This window comes from Anarrhichthys ocellatus, unplaced genomic scaffold, assembly GCF_004355925.1.
Source record: "Anarrhichthys ocellatus isolate YVR2014 unplaced genomic scaffold, GSC_Weel_1.0 scaffold35, whole genome shotgun sequence".
Classification (NCBI taxonomy): domain Eukaryota; kingdom Metazoa; phylum Chordata; class Actinopteri; order Perciformes; family Anarhichadidae; genus Anarrhichthys; species Anarrhichthys ocellatus.
In genome coordinates, this window is record NW_022280065.1 from 2,955,735 (window position 1) to 2,975,390 (window position 19,656).

At 40.4% G+C, this 19,656-nt stretch overlaps 1 protein-coding gene across 1 annotated transcript; it reads right to left on the reverse strand.

Moving 5' to 3' along the window:
* Positions 1-499: 499 nt before the first annotated feature.
* On the reverse strand, positions 500-18,674 carry LOC116393876 (aggrecan core protein-like). Its single transcript, XM_031866574.1, has 14 exons — positions 18,469-18,674; positions 12,440-12,519; positions 11,921-12,280; positions 11,485-11,659; positions 11,140-11,267; positions 10,707-11,000; positions 9,618-10,472; positions 7,242-8,819; positions 3,409-3,516; positions 3,154-3,312; positions 2,985-3,067; positions 2,201-2,345; positions 1,886-2,068; positions 500-1,253 (listed from the first exon to the last, which is right to left on the reverse strand). The coding sequence occupies exons 1-14, from the start codon at positions 18,486-18,488 to the stop codon at positions 1,132-1,134; spliced, it is 4,290 nt and encodes a 1,429-aa protein (XP_031722434.1). The 5' UTR covers positions 18,489-18,674; the 3' UTR covers positions 500-1,131.
* Positions 18,675-19,656: the final 982 nt, after the last annotated feature.

Below are 19,656 nucleotides of genomic sequence, written 5' to 3' on the forward strand. Positions count from 1 at the left end.
CTGAGTGACGAAACCGTGACGCCACATGTCTGCTGTTTGTGGGCAGGTGTAGGCTTACACCTGCATGACCTTAAATACCTTTTTGTTGTTGTTGCTCCTTGTTGCTTCTACATTTATAATGCTTTTAGGAAATATTCATTAAATGACAACTACAGTTATTATTTTCTATTTTAGGCTAACAATCCGTTTTTATTTACTTCTACTAATTTTAGTTTCGGTATAAAATTATAACAAAGCTCATTGACGTTTATTTTTCACTGTTTGGAAGCACATTTAGGAGTTTAATCACTATCTTCCACAAGGATTTCACCAAAATCCTCATTAGGTGCCACATTACCGTTTTCTGTTGACACAGACCAGATACTAGCTACAGACTTTTCTATCCATCAGTAAAAAACATTAAAATAAAAAATATATATCCAAAGGGGGTTTCTGCTGTTTTGTTAGTCATGAGAGTGCTGGATGTCTATGAAATGAAGCCTGCACACAGTGCCAAGGGTAAAATATGAGAAGAATTTATTCTTTGCTCTGTTCTACAAAACTTTATTACAACATAAAGCTGACGAACAAAACTGTGTCTGCTGGAAATAAAAGGTTTCTCTAAGGAGAATGCGGACAGCAGTAATCACTGTGTGTTCATGGATATAATTATGTACAGTACTTATTGACTACTTCATAATTGACTTTGTGCTTTGTAATCATTCGATTCTTTGAGAAAGCAGGGAAAACATCTCTAACGAAGACGTTTCTAAAGACATAGAGCACCATTTTTATAAAAAGATTCCATTCCATGACTGTAATTTGGAGTTCCCACATTTACTATATTTCTTCTTTCTACTTTAACCTATTTTTCACTCTGCTAGCACTACATTAAACCACAATACAGTAGAAAATATTCTAAAGGACATCAAAAACTAGGAGTGTGTAACTCCATAAAAAGAAAAGAAAGCCTGTATGTGCACTGGGCTTCTTTGCTGAGAGGAAGCTTCAGTTTGTATCTATATGAGTCTGTGGTTCATATTGTCCTGTTTAAGCGTTCATTGGTGTAAAAGCATTTGATTCTTGGCACCTTGTCATGTTAAAACAACAGAATTTGAGAGGGAAGACAAGGAAGGAAAGCATGGCTGGCTTTTAAAACTTGATGTCCCAGTACTGTGGTGTCTCTTTAGTGGCTTCAAACTCGTCTTCAATGGCAGCAGAGTTGCCGTTGGTCTGTGACGTCACTTCAGGGTGTTGGGTTGGGCCTCCGGCCTCTGAAAGGTAATTCAATCAATCTATTCAGACTGGTCAAATAATTATTTTCCATTTTTTCTTTTTGTCATCAAACTCCATTAAAAAGACTAGGGATGCAACAATATGACTTTTTAAGTCCCGATACAGATACCAGCCATGTGTTAGGCTGTCTCTCAACACTTTCAGACTTCCCACCCATCTGTGGCACTCAGATGGACATCTTTAACAGTGGGTCACAGTATAAAATAACATGAAAATGTCACTCAGTGCGAAGGTGTGGCGCTTGTAATAGTTTTTGGTCAAAAGTGAAGCTCTAAGGTACACAGGAATAAGAAACTTTGGATACACCACTATTATTGTTAGTAGGATAAATAGTTGGTTTTGGACTTGTCAAGGGATTTTTTTGATAACGTGAAAAAAAAGAATACCACCAGAACCCTTTAAATATGAAAATGATTAAATGACTTGTGGCAGCTGAGACATATTGAATGTATCTTAGATAACATGCATCAGCCTCACAGTCACTGTGTCGCTTCATATCTGACTTATAGTACAGGAAGAATACTCTGTTAAGTTGAAACTTAACAGAATTTCATGAAGTTTTTCTAGAAATAGATTTGTTTGTCAGGGTTATGATAATCTTTTATCTTACCAGGGATGCACAGGACCTGGGGCCTCTCCCACCTGCCTCCAGACAGACACCTGATCAGAGGAGTTAATCTCTGCTGGAAACCTTGGGCGCAGTGATAACGCACAACTGCGTTGGTCTCGTATCTCTGTCGACCTTTCCCAAAGATGGAGGCGTTTCGGACCTTGGGTGGTGGACCACATGAGGCTGTTGGAAGAGTTGAGACAAGTCGAGTCCTCATTGGGGCTGATGTATGATGGTGTAACAGCCCAAAATAACCACAAGAGGGAGTTGAAACCATTAATGAGGAGCTCTAACTGTCTGGTTTCTATTACTCACAGGTTCCTTTCTTGCAGGTATATGACAGGTGGTAGTTGCAGGGTACGTCACTCCATCGTCCCTCATCGTGCCACACCATCACCACGCAGTCTTCACCAGACAGAAAATAGCTGTCAGGCTGCCCTTTGTACCAGTTCTCATACAGCTGTATGCATGAAGAGGAAAAACATGGGTTGTAAATTGTAATAATAATAATTAATCAGAATCAGAACATGGAGAAGTAAATCCACAATATTAAAATGGTTCTTCACACTTATTTCCTTATTATTTATGAAGTAGTATATGATAGATGTCGCACAACTTTGGAAGTAATTCAATACCGTTTTTAGTAAACTGTGAGAAATCATAAAAGGGGCATTAAATAAGTCATCACTCAGCCTGGCTGTTTTCCCAAAGCCTAAAATCAAAGTGAATGTGTGATCTTACCAAGGGGTGTATCAAAATTACACACAAATAATGATGGAAAAATGAGAATTCTAACATATCAAAGGAGAACATTCCAATTATCTATTAAAGAAGAGGCTACTCCCACCATTCAGTATTGAACTTCCTTAGAGATATAGCTCAAGATATTGGGAAATATACTTATTTATGTAGTTTTACTTGAGTCGTAAAATCAGTGGAATGCCCCTTTAAAGTTCTTCATTTCTTTATAATATTAAATTGATTTGGATACCAACGTTTCTCTCCTGTGATGCACTGTGTGGTGTTTTGTTGCTCACATATATGAGTGGATTTATTTTGTATGAGCTCAGTCACACTTGTGGTTTCTTATATTGCTCACCATCGGGTTGCCATCAGACCAGCGGAAATGATCCTCAATGGTTTTATCATTCAAACCGGTCCACTGGTATTCTTTGTAGTTGTCTGGGGAGGAAAATAAGTCAGTTATGTTCAGTCCTCAAGACACACTTGTACAGGACAAAGCAACGTGTTCAACCTACTAAACCTACTGTTAATGTAACTCTGTTCCTCAGGGGTTATGACGGACACCAGATGACCTCCCAGCATGCGACAGTGCTGCTCTGCGACCTCCCAGCTCAGGCGCTGGCTGAAGTGTCGGTAGCAGAAACCGTGGAACTTGTCCCAGCCTGGTTCACATCGCTCCAGGTCTGAAAACATCACAGAGGAGGGGAAGAAACAGCTTCTTAACTTGTTTGGCAGACACAACAGAAACAATTTCCACTGCAAGAAAGCAGAGAGCTCACCGGTCTGACAGAAGTCTCCTCCATATGATGGCAAACAGAGACATTGAATCTGCCCGTCCCAGTCAGTGCAGGTGCCTCCGTTGAGGCAGGGGTCGTTCACACAGGCAACTGGAACAAAACAGAGGACAACTTCAGGTAATTCTACTGCTGAAACTACATGAGAGCGCAGTCCACAGTATTTTATTATCTATTATTGTGTTTGAAGTATAAATATCAGCATAAAAAAAGGATTTGCTGCATCAAAATATTTGAGAAATGAAGATTGAAGTTAGAGGATGCAGTAATTGCAACTGCACATGTGTTCCAGTAAATTATACACATTTATAGAGATATATTAATATTAGCAAATCTAATAATCGTGTTATACTGAAGGCCATCAAAAGGACGCGTTGAAGCACCGGGAGCCAACTGCCAGCAGAGGACAAACGTCAGTGTCAAACTCCTCAGGTCTTCTGTCTTCTTTGGTACATCTCTGATACCTGTCTGCTTCTTCTTACACTCTTCATTAACAAAAAACACTTTTAAATGGTACTTGTGTAAGGTGGAGCCTCAATGATGCCAAATATAATTACACAAAGACTTAAAGGGACAGGTCATTTAAAACCGCAATACATTTTCCCTTTTCATAACCTGGTCTACTCTATCCACAACATTTCAGTTTGATTTCAGTTCGGAGCTACATTCACCACATCACATTACATTGAATTGTAATTTGTTTCTTGGATTTAAGGTGCCAAAACATTACACTAAAAAGAACTCCAAATACAAATAGACACAATTACACATGACAATCAACAGACCTTGTTGTGATCTGTTTATGCATACCATCTGTACAGTATATGAAACATGTTTAGGGATTTACAAGTGCACAATAGTGATAGAAACGTTGGTGTTGTTGGGTCTTTCCAGTCATGATTTCTTGGTGTTTAACATCATTTTTACTCGCTAGCGCACCCTGTAATTCACGTAGGCCATCACGTCAGTCTAATAACCTTTGTACATTTGTTTTACACTTGCATCTCTTCTTTTAAAAATGCTTGCACAGGACCATCATTCACAATTTGTAAACTATGTTAAGGAAACAGATTTAATCACAAGAAAAGTGGCCTGTCATAAGGCAGTTGTTTCGAAAAAAGCCTTGTAGTTTAAAGTCCTGAAGAAAAAGAGAGGATGGAGTTTAATTTTCTAAAACTGTAAAAGAAGGCAAAATAGAGGCATGTGTGTCCAAACTGAAATTAAACATTTTACAAGTAGATTTGGTTGATTTGCTTCCTTTGACACCCTATAAACAAGAGCTCTGTGGTGTCTGTAATTATACTGCACACTCACATCTTTTCCTTGGATCAGTGTGTGTGTATGTGGAAGGTCATAACTGTTTTACACAAGTCAAATGAGAATCATGTGCACTCAAAGTAAAACCCTCATTCCGTTTTGCTGAAAAATACACAAGTATAAAAAAATTAAAACCTTATGCTGTGACCCATGTTGGCATCTCTACTTCAATTTTCTGCACAGAAAGAAGAACCTTAGTTGAATTCTCAGCCCTTTCTGCTGAAATGTCTGCATGATTTCTCTGTGTTAGTGTAGCTTCCTCAAACAGCACACGACAATAAATTGCCTATAGGTAATTACGTGAGGTTAGTAATTTCTATTACTGAATAAATGATTAGTGGCTTTCCTGTCTTAAAGTGCTGAGCCTCCAGTCTTTTATCACCTCGAATAGTCCAATATTTAATCACCACTGCTCACCAAATTAAAGCTTAATGGAGGCGCCGAAGTTGAGATTAAATGTGAAAAATTTGCAAAAGCGTTTGCACGCTCCAATCAGTGCAATATTAATTTACTGACACTGCAAGCTTTCTCTGTCTGAAAGCTTGTCTCAATAAATGAATATTTATGTGGATGCTTTTCCTGTTTTTTCATCACCATGACTAATATCATGTTGACAGTAAAAAAGTGTTTACGCAGTGATATATATACAATACTGTATGTATAGTTGCAAAACAAATTGTACCTGCAACTTTAGATTAACTGGAGCTTTTTAGTAGTCTTGAGTTTAAATGTGAGATCATTCAGCAGATGTGAATCAGTGTGACGTACAGCATCACCATCATGTCGAATACAAAAAGATAATATGACCCCTGTTAAATGAAAATACATTGTTCATCACTCAAACGTATTGTATCAGCTTCTACTGCTTATTTTGTAGTTACAATTTTAACTATCTTGTAAAAATACATATCCTCTTCTGTCCTTTATGTTTTATTAATAGACTTAACTGTCATACCTCTAGATACCATGTCCCAAATGTCAATGCAAATGTGCTCAGTGAATTGCTGGTAAAGAGAAACTCTGTTTTGTGATGCAGAACACTAAACGCATCTGTAACGATGGAGCGAGCCTCATGCAGTGCCACTCTGGTTTGTTTGTGCATCATTTTAAGTTCTGTTCTGTTGCTGTATGCACTTTAATGAGCACATGCGTTTTCCTATAATGAGATGTAACATATAAATAAAATCCCTAGTCTTGTTGTCTGATTAAAAAATTTGACGTGTAACTGCTAGCTGTGTTGAAAAGCAATTCCTTGGATGTATGCAAATGCTACGGAAGCCAATTTCTGCAGGAAAAAAAACAAAAAAGATGACACTGCAAAATAAAATGTAATATACTCACGATAAGTCAAAATGATAAGATACTAAGGCAACATTCTGAGTGAGTGATAGCTTTTTTTACTTACCTTTAAATTTGTATCATGCCTAACTTGTTCTTTTAAGGTTTTCTTGGCAGACATTGGCTTCCACACAATGCAACACACATTTTTAGTAGTAGGAACAAATAAAACATCTTACAGTTGACTAAAACTTTTGAGACTTAGAACAGATTCATCAACTGATGGTGAGACAAAAATTTGTTGATTTTATCATTCTTACACCTAAATACACAATGCTGTACAAATCTTGGAAAATCATGATTACACAATAAAACATGACTTGAGAAACATTAATGACCCATAAAGTAGATTTAAAACAAACTTCTAAATGCTACCACTCAACAACAAATGAACATTTGTGCTTATCAACATAATAAAACGTTGTGCTGTTTAAAATAGCAGTACAAGTCTACAAATCGGAGGAAAAAGATTTTAAACACTTTGATGTCCAGTTATGAATTAAATATAAAACGTTATTGCTGTTGCACTTATCAATGCTGTTGCGTTCAACATAATCGCTGTTACATTCCAGAGAAAAGTCACTTCATCAAGTTACTTCCAGATTACTGCAAAAGACGACTGCAAGTTAGCGAGAAGAAAGTAATTATTTGCACTTGGTGCATAGATGTATTATTTACAAATAAAATCTACTGATCAAGATAATGAGAAAAGCTTTACTAACGCTATCACCAAAACCATCCCTCTTGCAGAAAATCACTGTAGAAGAAGCACTGAAAGACTTATAAACATACCGGTATATTACAGTACTTCACAGAAGTCAGTCTTTGGATGAGGAAGAAAACATCATGCACAACAAGAGTGGACTGTTGACAAAAGTCAAATGGGAGCTGTCCCAGTGTGAGTATCTCGAAGAGGAGGTGGGGGGTCACAAGGAGAGAAGTGAGGAGCATTTTAAGGGGAAGCGGGAGGAGTCAGAAGGGTGAGTGGGCTTTCTGAGACAACAAGTGAAACAAACGTGGGAAGTCATTTGAAAAAGGAGGGGAGGTGTTTTACAGAAAATGGAGTAAAGGCAGGTTGAGGACAGATCGGGGATTTTAGTGCATCATTGCGTCGAGTAGCAAGAGGAGGGCGGTTAGGCTGATGAGAGTGGCTTTAACATTACCTGAAGCTTTCCCTGTCCCGCCTACAGCTGCCCTCTCATTGGGCAAGATAAGAAGGGTGGGCGGCTGGGTGAGACTAAACTCAACATCCACCAGACCTTGATCCACTGGTGGTATGAAGGTTGACACCTTCCGGGGCTCAGCCGTCTTGTGGAACACATTTGGTGCTGAGGTGGTAGGGGTCCAAGTGCGTCTGGACCAGTGTTTGGTGGACGTGATGGTGGTCTTTGTGGTAGCAGCAGTGGGCTTTGTACTCGAGGAGGAATCTAGAGCTGCTGTGGAGGTCATGGGGGAGTTTTTTCCGCTGTACTCTAGATCACTCACAGAATCGAGTGGAAAGACGGTAAAGTCCTCCTCAAAGGTTGGGGCAACGTTAGCTTCTTCTTGAAGGATTGGGGCAACATTCACTTCTTCTCCAAGAGTTTGGGCAACATTAACTTTTTCCACAAGGGTTGGGGCAACACTAGCTTCTTCTCCAAGAGTTTGGTTAACATTAACATGTTCTACAAGGGTTGGGGCAACACTAGCTTCTTCTCCAAGAGTTTGGGCAACATTAACTTTTTCTACAAGGTTTGGGGCAACGCTAGCTTCTCCTTCAAGGGCAAGGGTTGAAGCAATATGAGTTTCTTCTTCATGGGTTGGGGCAATGCCAGCTTCTCCTCCAAGAGTTGGTGCAACATTATCTTTTTCTTCAAGGTTTGGGGCAATGCTATATTCTTCTTCAAGGATTGAGGCAACACTAGCTCCTTCTCCAATAGTTGGTACAACGTTATTGTTTTGTTCAAGGGTTTGGCCAACATTAACTTCTTTTATAAGGACTGGGGAAACGTTAGCTTCTTTTTCAAGGGTTGGAGCAACTTTAGACTCTTCTTCAAGGGCAAGGGTTGGCGCAATATTCATTTCTTCCTCAAGAGTTGAGGCAATGTTTGCTTCTTCTTCAAGTGAAAAGAAAACTTGACCTTCAAGAGTTGGGAAAACTGTCATGTCTTCTTCAAGGGTTGAGGTAACTGTAACTTCCTCTTCAATGATTCGGCTAACTTTAACATCCTCTTCATTGGTTGGATCAAGTTTAATGTCTTCTCCAAGGATTGCAGTAACTGTAACAAGTTCATCTCCACTTGCCTCTTCATACCCAGTGGTCGTAGTATCCAAATACACTCTGTAACCTGATGTTCGATACCGTGCTGAGGAATGAGTAGGCAACTGAGAGGAGGTGGACCCCTCTGGAGACTCAGTGGTAGCTAAACTTAATCCAGAAACAAGGTTGTCTTCAGACATTGTCGGGTGCAGCTGTTTTTCTTCGCTTTCCAGAGTGACTGTGTCTTCAATTTCTAAGCTTGTACTTCCCTCCTGTCTAGAAATGGAGGACTCCCACAACTGTGGTGCTGTGGAGAAGATATCCAAGCCCACTTTGTCGGAATGGCGTGACCCAGATGGAAGGGTCAAATCAGGGAGTGCTGTCCGAGGCTCAGTAGAAGCACTGCTAGCCGAAGTAGAAAGTGACGCATGAGTGGTGAAGCCGGAAGTAGAAGAATCTGATGTGTAGATGAAGCTGACTGCTTCCATGTCAAGGTCACGCTCTAAAAAAGAGTACAACACATTTTTAGTGTTGTAAATATTAAGGGAAAAGTTTGTTCATTTTGGGAAATACCCTGATTTTCTAACTTGCCAAGAGTTCGATGAGAAAACCGATACCTCCCTCATATCTGTATATATGAAGCTACAGCCAGCAACCACTTAGCAGAAAGACTAGAAACAGGGTGAAACAGCTAGCTAGGCTCTGTCAAAATAACCCTTTCAGCACCTCTAAAGCTCACTAATAAACACGTTATATCCAGGTTGCGTAATCCGTACAAAAAACGGAGTTAAAATATCAAGTTGAATTGGGAGGTGTTACAAGAGATTGTATGCTGAACTACTTCTTAACCAGCTGCTGTAACTATATGATGTCTCTGCTGGTTGTCTGGCACCCTCACAGTGACGAAACTCCCGTAAGTCACTCCTTCCAGCCAAGAAATAGGCCGCCACATAAACCCCCTTAACACAGAAACGTGCCATTCTTACACATCATTTTTCGACTGAATCAAAAACAAGATATAACATGTTATTTCGTGAGTTTTAGAGGCTCTAGTAGCTGGATAATATTATCTTCGGACTGAGCCAGCTAGCTGTTTCCTGTCTTTATGCTAAGCTAGCATAACTGTCAGTTGATTTGTAGCTTCATATTTACCGTACAGACACAAGAGTGATATTAATCTTCTCATCTAACTCTCAAGAGTGTGAATATGTTTATTTCCCAAAATGTTGAACGATTCATCCAATATATTGATCAGTGTTCTTTTGTAAGACTTAGAAACAAAAAATGATGCTCAACATACCTTGAGAAATATCTCCAGAACCATCTAGATGGGCCCACAATGAGGTTAGCTCCATGATGGTAGATTTTGTAGTTTGTGCTGGTTGTGTAGTAAGTTCTTCTTTTGAGGCCTGAGTTGAGAGAAACACCTGCACAGGATTTTCTACTGTTTCCTCCTCCAGCTTCACCTGAACCATGGGGTCAAGGGTCATAGAGGTTACCTCCCAGAGACTCTCCTCTTGAGTATGATTGCTGTCTGTCTCGCTGTAATTGGCTTGGAATCTGTCAAAATCCAAAATGGTCTCTTGCATTTCTTGCAAATCCTTTAGCCTTGCAGATGTATTCTCTTCAGGATGTGTATCTGGAACTGTCTGGTTATGTGTGTGAGGTTCATATGATGATTCGGGAAACCCTGTGGTGTTTTCAGGCTCAGATTGGTAAAAGGTGAAGTTCAAGTTGTGGTGGGAATATGTCTCATTGTAAACACTGGGCAGTAATGACGTGTTTTGTGGTGAATCATAGGTTTCTGTGGTGCTGAAAGTGGTGTTCATCAGTGCTGTAGGATGCTGGGAGCTCATTTCTGTAGGAGATGAAGTTTCATTCAATCCCTGGAGGAGGTCCAATATAGGTGTTGTCTTTATATCGGGCGCTGTTGTGTCTGATACAACTGTTGGGTGCATGTCAACCAGGTTTTCCTTAGAAGAGAAAAAGGGAAACGATTCGAGCACGCTTTGAGCTTTGAGCTCCACCTGTTCTACATGATGGTTTAGTTGCAGCTCTTGATCTGTTTCCATAAGGATTACGACATCTTGTCCAATGTCCTCAGGCTCTGTGGCCACATTGTCCATGGGAGAGTCGGTGGGAGTATTTCTATTATCTGTAGAGGACAGATAAGGGATTCAAAATATGATTCAAGAAATATACTTGAATCTTTGATTCAAACAATTTGTCCAACTCCTTACAGTTACATTTACATACACATACATTGTAAATACATTTACATTTACATGTACCTGAATGTCCATTTTTGTATGCATATCCAATGCATTTGTGACATGTAAATTAAATTCTATTTTATGTACAAGAACTTTATGAGAAACTAAATACTCACGTCTGAAACAATACACGTCATGAAGGCTGGACGGCTGTGGGAAGCCAGTTTGGTTGCTGAAGCGGTAGAGGGTTTTGACGCCTGGCCGAGTTCCTCCGCAGCGCTCTCTAGGGACTATGATGGGGTAGCGCGCACTGCCATCAGACAGCCAGCCAGGGCTGCAACGATCCAGACCTTCACTCCATGCTAAGTACAGCTGAGCTGTTGTAGCCAACTCTGCTCCTGCTGCTCTGCAGTATGATTGTGCCTCATCAAATGACAGCTGCTGTGGGATGGAGTCATGAAACACCTCCCCTACAAACACAAAATATTCTAAATGTTTACAATTCTCACACTTCGTTAACATAAATAATGCCTGATATATTCTAGAATCAGAATTGGCCTAAAAGATGAGTCTGGCTTTAGTCATAGTAATAGGTATCATTATTTATACCATCAGTTTCCTCCACATAGCAGTAAACATCAAACAGATCATCTGGATCCATCGTCCCGTAGTTTCTCACGCCTGGTTGGCCATCCATGTCTCCATAGCAACCTTCACGGGGCACTTGGATTGGGTACCTGTCCGAATGGAAACAATCCGCATTTCTGATGAAAACTTTACCAAACTTGAATTTAAATTCTAGAGGAGATCCTGTATACTTTACATATATACCAAACACAATTCAGGTTGAATTTTGGGGAGTTGTGACTGAAAGGTTTAGAATGTTTTTTATTAAACAAGGAGGTGCAGCCATTACAGTAAAGCATAGGTTTGAGCTGAGATCTGATGAGATACCTGACAGACTGGTCTGCCAGCCAGCCTGCATCACACTGCTCGTAGCCATCATAATAAGCCGCCAGCAGCTGGTCAGGAGTCGTGATTTGTGCCCCGATGGCTTCACAAGCCCTCTGCGCCTGATGGAAGGAAAACGCATAGCGACCCAAAGCATCCCTGTAGTGGAATACAACACCTAAACACACACAAATAAGCACATATTTAAAGTCAGATTATACAAAACGCTCGTTTACCAACAGTGTATTACCAGTAAATGTCAATTTATGATGTAGGATTTGCCCATCAATGTAACAAAATGACTCAAATGTTTTGTAACAGGAAGATTACAATCAAAGCAGATCATATCCTGATGATGATCACATCCTATATCACCTTTATATTCATCTGAATCTTTCCAAACTTCAGTCACGATGATCCACGTGTTTTATTTAGTTACCTTTCACTTTGAGTTGCACGAGGTCGCTGGCGTCCTCCAGGCCTTGCTGCACCTCACAGCGATAGTGGCCCGAGTCACTGGAGCGTAAATCTCCCAACCACAGCGACAGATCATCGGGGGAGGAAGTGTAGTTGAGCCAGGCAGCGCGGTCTCTGTATGCCTCGTTGACCTTCACTCTTTGACCACGCGCCACCAAGATCTGCGTCTCCACACCACCGGACACCACAGTCCACTTGACCCGCGGTGCAACAGGGGAGGAAGAGGACAGAGACACCAAGCAAGGGATGGAGATGGAGCTGCCCAGTGAGGCGGAAACAGGACCTGAGTGAGGGATGTTCACCTGGAGCTGCTGGACATCATCTGCAGGAGGGTGGGGGGGGGGGGAATGATAGAGCATGAAGAACAGAGTGGCATGTGGGAATGGCGATCTTACTTTTAAATGCACCTTTGTGTTATTTGCTTTTAACTGAATGTGAATGAATACTGACAGTTAGAAATAATGGGAAAATGGAGACGCACCAAATGTTGATGATATTTGTGTGGGGAAGGCCAGAGTGAGGCGGCAGACTGCAACGAGAAGTGGAAGTATTTGGACATGTCTATGGAGATAAAGAGGAAAACACAAGATGATATTATCATTAGATCAAATTTAACAGACATAAAGATCAATAAAACGTTCCTGTTGAAAACGCAGGGAAAGAAAGGACACAACAATGACAGATGATTTCTCCTTATCAGTTTCCAATTTCACACGTTTAACCTTTAATAGGCAGAGTGATTGCAGGTACTGGAAGTCATGTATTGTGTTGATTCAGCTCCACCTGATTTATCTTAATATTAAAGGTCACAAACTGCACACCTTTGTGCTTCCTTCACTGCAGCAGCCAGTACTGTGGTTTTAGCTTTACACACGTATTGATATGCAGCTGAGTGAAGAGACAGATTCAAGGTTACTCTGTAATGCTCTGACTTTGAGCCATTTATTATTTGCATTTGATATGATTATGCTTTTGTGATACTGTTTAGTTACTGTTGAATTGTACCACTACAAATACATAACATATGTGGACTAAATACATATGTATATATGTGGACTTGTGTAAAAAAGCCATAAAACGGAGGGATTTAGACCTGAAGGTTATCTTAGGAGAAGAATGATATATACAAGTTCACCATAAAATCTGCCTTTGGGAGTAGATGTAATTAAATCAAGACTAAGAGGCTACAGTCATGCTAACAGATCTGTGAGACTGTAGGTAGGCACAGTAGTGCTTTAAGATAAATACTCATACTCAGAGGAACATTAAGGTCTCTACATGTTGTATTATGGCAATCCATCCAATAGTTGTTGAGATATTACAGTCTGAATTATAGTGGTGGAAAATAAAAATAAAGATTATACCTGTAATGGTCATACTTTGTAAAGATATAAAACAGCATTTGAATTATACTAAGAGGTGTTTAATATTTGACCTTTTCTTGCTGCTTTGAATGGAGTGGAACATTTTTATCTATTTTATTAGTATAGTTGGCAGGGACAATGTTCATTGATCAACATAAAAAAGAAGAATAAATAAGCCAAAATTAGTCCACAAGTCTAATTTCCATCTGTTTGTCTCTGGCCTGATGCTAAAAAGGCACCCTAAAAATAGAATAAACTGACAGATCTTATGAAATAATGTCAAAAACACCTCTCAGTGTAATGCAATAAAATGCAACAGAGACTCAAGCATCCTAAATGAATATAAAGTTGAACTTCTCCCAAACATTTTCAACAAAAACTGAATATCATAACTTCATAATGGTAGGATTTGTTGAAGGACTGTTAGACTGCATTAGTTTTAGCCAGGTTAGAAACTGACAACTGAGTTTGTATATTTTGTACAGATGAAGAAAATGATATTAACCAGTGTAAAACACTAACACATACAATGATATCTCGTATCTCAAAGCTCCACTATGAAGTATAAAGGGAAGCTGGGAGCACAGGCTCCTGACCACAAGCTAGTCATCACCTCCGGGAGCTAATGACATGGCGTCTCAGCGCAGCGGCATCCTGCCAGCTCTCCGTCACCAGTCTGGCCCTGTTATTAACCCAGCAGGCCTGGCAGAGCGCTCACAGTGCCCTCACACAACCTCCTGAAGCTGCAAATGTTCATTCGTCATTAAAAAAGCAAAAATGCCCAAAATTCAAGGGTTCCAGCTTTTCAAATGTGAATATTGGGATGTTTTCATGGTTGTTATGATTGTAAACTAAATATATTTGCATATTGGCCTATTTTATGGACAAGACAAGCCTTATGAAGATGTCAACTTGGGCTTAACAAAATTGTAAGAGGTAGTTTTCACTATTTTATGACACAAAGAAAAAGTACAACAAAATGTATTGAGTGACTGTCAGAGATATGTCATTATATCATTGTATCATTATGCATTAACATGCAATAAGTACTTCAATGTAGTTACTTTTGGGTGGCTTTTATTTATATTTTATTTCTTTTTTTGAACAGAGAAACATTAACGAGAGAGAGAGAGAGAGAGAGAGAGAGAGAGAGAGAGAGAGAGAGAGATCACATAGTATACATAAGGAGAAGAAAAGTAAAAAGTAATAATACTAAGGTCAGAACCACAGAAGTGAGCAAAAAGCTAAACAAGCATTGATAAGCTTTTCTGCGTCGGTATATCAAACACATCGGCACAAACACAGCTCGCTAACTTGTGTCAGATTAAATGGCCTTCTTTGATGGCAGAATAATTGTTGTCTGTTTCCTCAGCCAGCTGGGTGGACTCCACAGGGCTGGTATCACTATTAGTATTCTTGACGAGAAAACGTCTCACAAAAAGCGAGCAGTGGGCCAGGAGGACAGCTGCACACTATGCTTTCACTTCAGGCCGACTCCCTTACAAAAGGCCTCGGAGGGAAATTAAAGGACGGGCACTGGCACACTTGCTTGCTTTTTCTCCCTCCTTTCTCTCGCTTCTTTTCAAGGATGGAAAAGGAAGTTTCAAACCACTAAGAATCGTTCTGAAGCAGTCTTTGTACAAAAGGCCACATTAACACACTGCACACTGTTTCAAATGGTATCACTGCTGTGAGAGTGGGCTTGTGCATGAGCTGTGTTTGTGCATTCACACTGATGACAGAGGAGAAAATCCTGCTGCTGATTATTTTGAGACTTTTTTTAGATCATAAAGTCTTTTCGTCACCAGGCACTCTGTAGCTCTGCTCTTTGTAATGAGAGTAACAATGAAGACAAGTCAAGCTAAAAATCAATGCCACCCACTGCATTTACAAGTCTAGAAACTGCAGTCAATGCATTATTCACAAGAAGAACTAATCCAGTCTCCTCCTCCTGCAGAAACATACAAGTAAGCAAAAGAAGACTGACATCGGTCAAAACCACATTAGCCTCCATATCCTACCCTGTCAGTGCTGCACTGACAACTAAAGCTTGCTCACTACATCTCGTGGGTGGCCTCTGCAGTACTGCGTCGAGGTCATCTCAGGCAAACTTTTTTTCCCCTAACAAGCTGAATAATAACTCCTGATCTCAGTTTGGCCAGGTCAAACATACAGAGACAGTGAGCTCTTTGGAGCGCTGAGCTGGGACTGGATTTGGCAGTGATGAGTATGATAAAATACAGTAGGGATCTCCTAAAATGCACAGTAATTAGGTTTTAAAAGGTAGAAGTCCACTCTGGTATAGGTTTCTGTCTGCCACATGAGTGTTGCGGCTTTATTTCTACAAACATCAAGAAGGCTGTGGTTACATGGTACGGAGATCAAACTGAAGATACATAGGAATTAAGTGCAACATAGTTTACTTAAACAAAGATACAACTTTCTGATTTATGACATGATTTATAAGTTTGGTCTTAAAAGTTAATTTCATGGGCAGTTTAGGTAGTACTTTGGCACATGTTCTTTCTTACATTTAAAATGTGACAGTCGGCTCTCCTTACTCTCTACTTTATCCACTTTTATTACTAAGTAGAAAACTTCTGATCTAAAATCAAAGCTTTTCAGAAGTGGCTAGGCTAATGTAGCATTTGGGTCACTTGCATCATTTCTGTGCGACTTTGCCACCAACATCTGTGTCATGTCTTTTTCTTTAATTCTACTCTGAATTTTGAAAATCTGACTGCACAGAACATTTGTCTTTCAGAATTTGACAAATATTTTGCATAATAGAGCTTGGTTTATTTTATTCCTGCTTATCTAAGTCTATGTAGGTAAAGGTCTGATTTCTAGTCGACAAACAGATGTTAAGAATTCAACTGGGACAGATTAAAAGTGTTAAAAGAGGACAGAACAAGGATCAGATGCTCCTCCTCTGTATGACTGACACACCATAGACCAGATATTTCAAAAGCATCTACGCTGATGACAATTTGCCTAGTAACCTAGCACCAGAAACAAATCCCCCATGAATCTTCTTTACATAAAAACTGAAGTTCAGAAACAACCCAGATGTTGTGCATCATCTCAGTAATGTACACTGAGTTCTCCACAGCAAAGTAAACTGCCCTAACAGGGTCTATTCACTCAACACCACTCCTCCAACTCTCTGCACCATCAAACGTAACACCTCCACACATCCGATGAGCTGCTCTCACTCAAAGGGAACCTTCCCACGTCCCGAACCGCGTAGACATCTCCGATAAACCCACTGTCTGTCCCCCAACAAGATGACCAATTTGGAAAAGCCACCCAGTAGATGATTCACCACCCAACGTGCCTGGGAACGAGTCGAGGGATCAAACAAACACCTCATCTCAGACCTGACTCAGCAAATCCGTGGTCTGACCACAGCCAATGCTTGGCAAGCTCATTATAAGCCATGCAAAACCGTACATTGAGTAGAATGGGTGGCAATATTTTAACTACTAAAGTGCTTATTCAAGAACTCTTTAGTTTGAAGTCCACTATTCCGACACCAGCGTTCAATGATTCAAAATCCGCTTCATTGTCCCAACAAATCCAAACGTGGCCAGTGGCTACTGTAACACTCACTAGCTGGTTGACTACTACAGCATTTAGGATGATTAACTAACTATGTATAAGGAACCAAATGGCCTGACTCCAGTTTAGATTGTGGAATTTTAAACTCCATCTTCTTTGGAGACAGAACACAAAATGTATATTTAGAAACTTTAGAAACACAGACTTGTAATTATTTAATACAAGTGCAGTATTATTCTGCACAGAACAGCAATTGTACTGTGTTGCCCAACCTCATATTCTCAGGCTGAATTGCCATTTTGTTTTCACATTTTTTTTTAATAATTTATTGTGAAAAATGTAGTCACTGGAAAATATTGAAGATGTGGGCAACGATTCAAAAGTATAAACTTGAATTCATTCCGACTAGAACTCATTGTCATCCTGCCCAAGAACTGTTCCAACTTCATTCATTCTCCCTGCAGCTGTTTGGCCACCAGCTTCAACGTCATACCTGCTACCAGCAGTAGGTTCCCTTGTCCTGGCTGCTATGCAACATATGCCACACCATCACAGACAATTTATATATTATTTACTGAATTTCAGAGCATTTGTAAAATAGTGTGAATCTTCTCTACAGATATTCAGTGTTAATATGAGGGATAAGGTAAGTGACGTTTAATCAAGTGACACTTTACTGAGCATCTGCTTTTATTATATGATGTTGTGCATCATCAACACTCAACCAGCAAATTAAAATTGTAATGGTTTAGAATCTAGCCAAAGATTTCATTAGGTGGTCAAGGGCTGTGTTTGTTAACATTTTGATCAGAAATTAGAAAAGAACCATATCAGCGCTTTTGTTTGACGCGCTCCACTGACTCATATGAGAGCCACTGGACCATCAAGTGAAGGAGAGAAAATCCTGAAGTCAGCTTTCTCTCTTTTACTATATCTCTACCTCTCCATTAGTGAAATCTACCTGAACCCTTAAGACAAAAAAGCTGGCTTCTTGTGTCTCCTGCAGGGCACAGAAGCAACATCTCAGCATTCATGCTTAACTGCCAGAGGAAATGGCATTGCAATAAAAGAAACAAGTGCTGCAGTGGTGTTGCTTTCTATAAATGCAGAGGGCAGTGAGTTAATGCTGTCAGTTTTTCATCCAGTTTCACGGACATGTCCATGCTCACCTGTGTGAAAGAAATCATCACAACGCCTCACATAATCATGGGGACTGACGATGAGCAGCTGGAAGAGGCAAACAGTACATGCTCTTGTAAAACACAGTGGGAGGTTCATCTTGTGCAAGAAAACCAAAAAGAAAAAAAATCCGCAAAGCGAATTAGATGAAAGTTGTACTTAACTAAGTGCGTCAGTTCCAGAAATTGACATTTTCTGGGGAGAAAATGAACCACTGCTCGTAATTTCAGGACCTCCTCTGAGGACAGCAACTACTGCAAAGCAGCTAACTAGTAAAGAGAGACATTTTCTTAAATTACACCATAATTTAAAACGACTTTAAACTCAAAAGAACTTGGACCGCAGCAACTGCGTATCATTAGGAGAGCAGACCAAACACACACACACACACACACACAAAACCTACCGGCTTCTTGTCAGCAGCATTTCAGCGGATGCAGTATGGGCTGACTTCTCGGCTGTTAAAAGTCTTTTCTGTCAGCTCCGCTCAGCCTGCTGCAGTGCGACTGTCCTGTTGGGAGGAAAGCGGCTCTGGATGCTCTGCGCAGGTACGAGGGGAGTTGGGACTGCTGTCTGAACGAGTCCGACGCTTGGGGAGAAGAGGAGGGAGTTGGGAGAAAGTGAAGCCAGATATGAAATCCTGAACTGCCCACTTTTTCACCTAACAATCGGGATGGAGATGGCGCATGCCTGTCAAAGGGGATTGGGAGGGGTGACATCTAAAATAGCCGATGTTATAGGCTATGAAGTCAGGAGAGATGGCCTTTGTGTTATTTATTTATTTGATTCTTTGACAAATGCATTGAGCGTCATTTGGAGTCGTCGCAGCAGCAACACGGAGCTGCTGATTCTACTGCTGCTGCAGGTACTGTATTGCAGTCACCTCTTCTGGGGGAGGAGGGTGAGGGAGTGGAGAGTATCACCTCCCCTATAGCAGTTAAGTGGACTATTGGTCTTCTTAAATCACCTCGAAGAACTTTGTATGTATCACCAGCAGTTTGCAGCCCCCTGCAGAGGAAACAGTCCCTGTGCAGTCTGTCAGTTATCAACTTCAATCAGCAGGGTGTGTTTGACACCAGCATTTCATTTTAGACCCATAAACTCAATGCAGTATGTCCAGAAATAAACATAGTCTTTATTTACCAGCACCAAATATTATATTAGTTGTTGTTGTTGTTGTTGACTAATGGTGAATGATATAACAAGCCCAGTGTTCATATAAATGCTGCCGAAGATCAATAAAGCAGGCATGCCCGGTCCCATCCATGGTCAGCTTAACCTAGGGGGCCTCTTTGACCACGTCTCCACGCCACCCAATTTCTTTTCTCCGTACATCCTGTCATCTTCAAGTAAACATATTGAAGACATTGGAAATTAACACACAAAGCTAAGAGTGGTTAAAATTGGTCAACGTTGATCGCAGGATGAAAAGCCTGGTTTCACAGAGTTCACATGGGGCTAACGTCGCACACCTTCTGTCTCTCCTGGAGGACATTCACGGTGTTGCACTCATTGGTACAAACAATGTGACGGAAGTAGTTTAAATAATGAAAAAAGACCTTGAGAGAGAAATTCAAATCCTGCCGACTGTTTC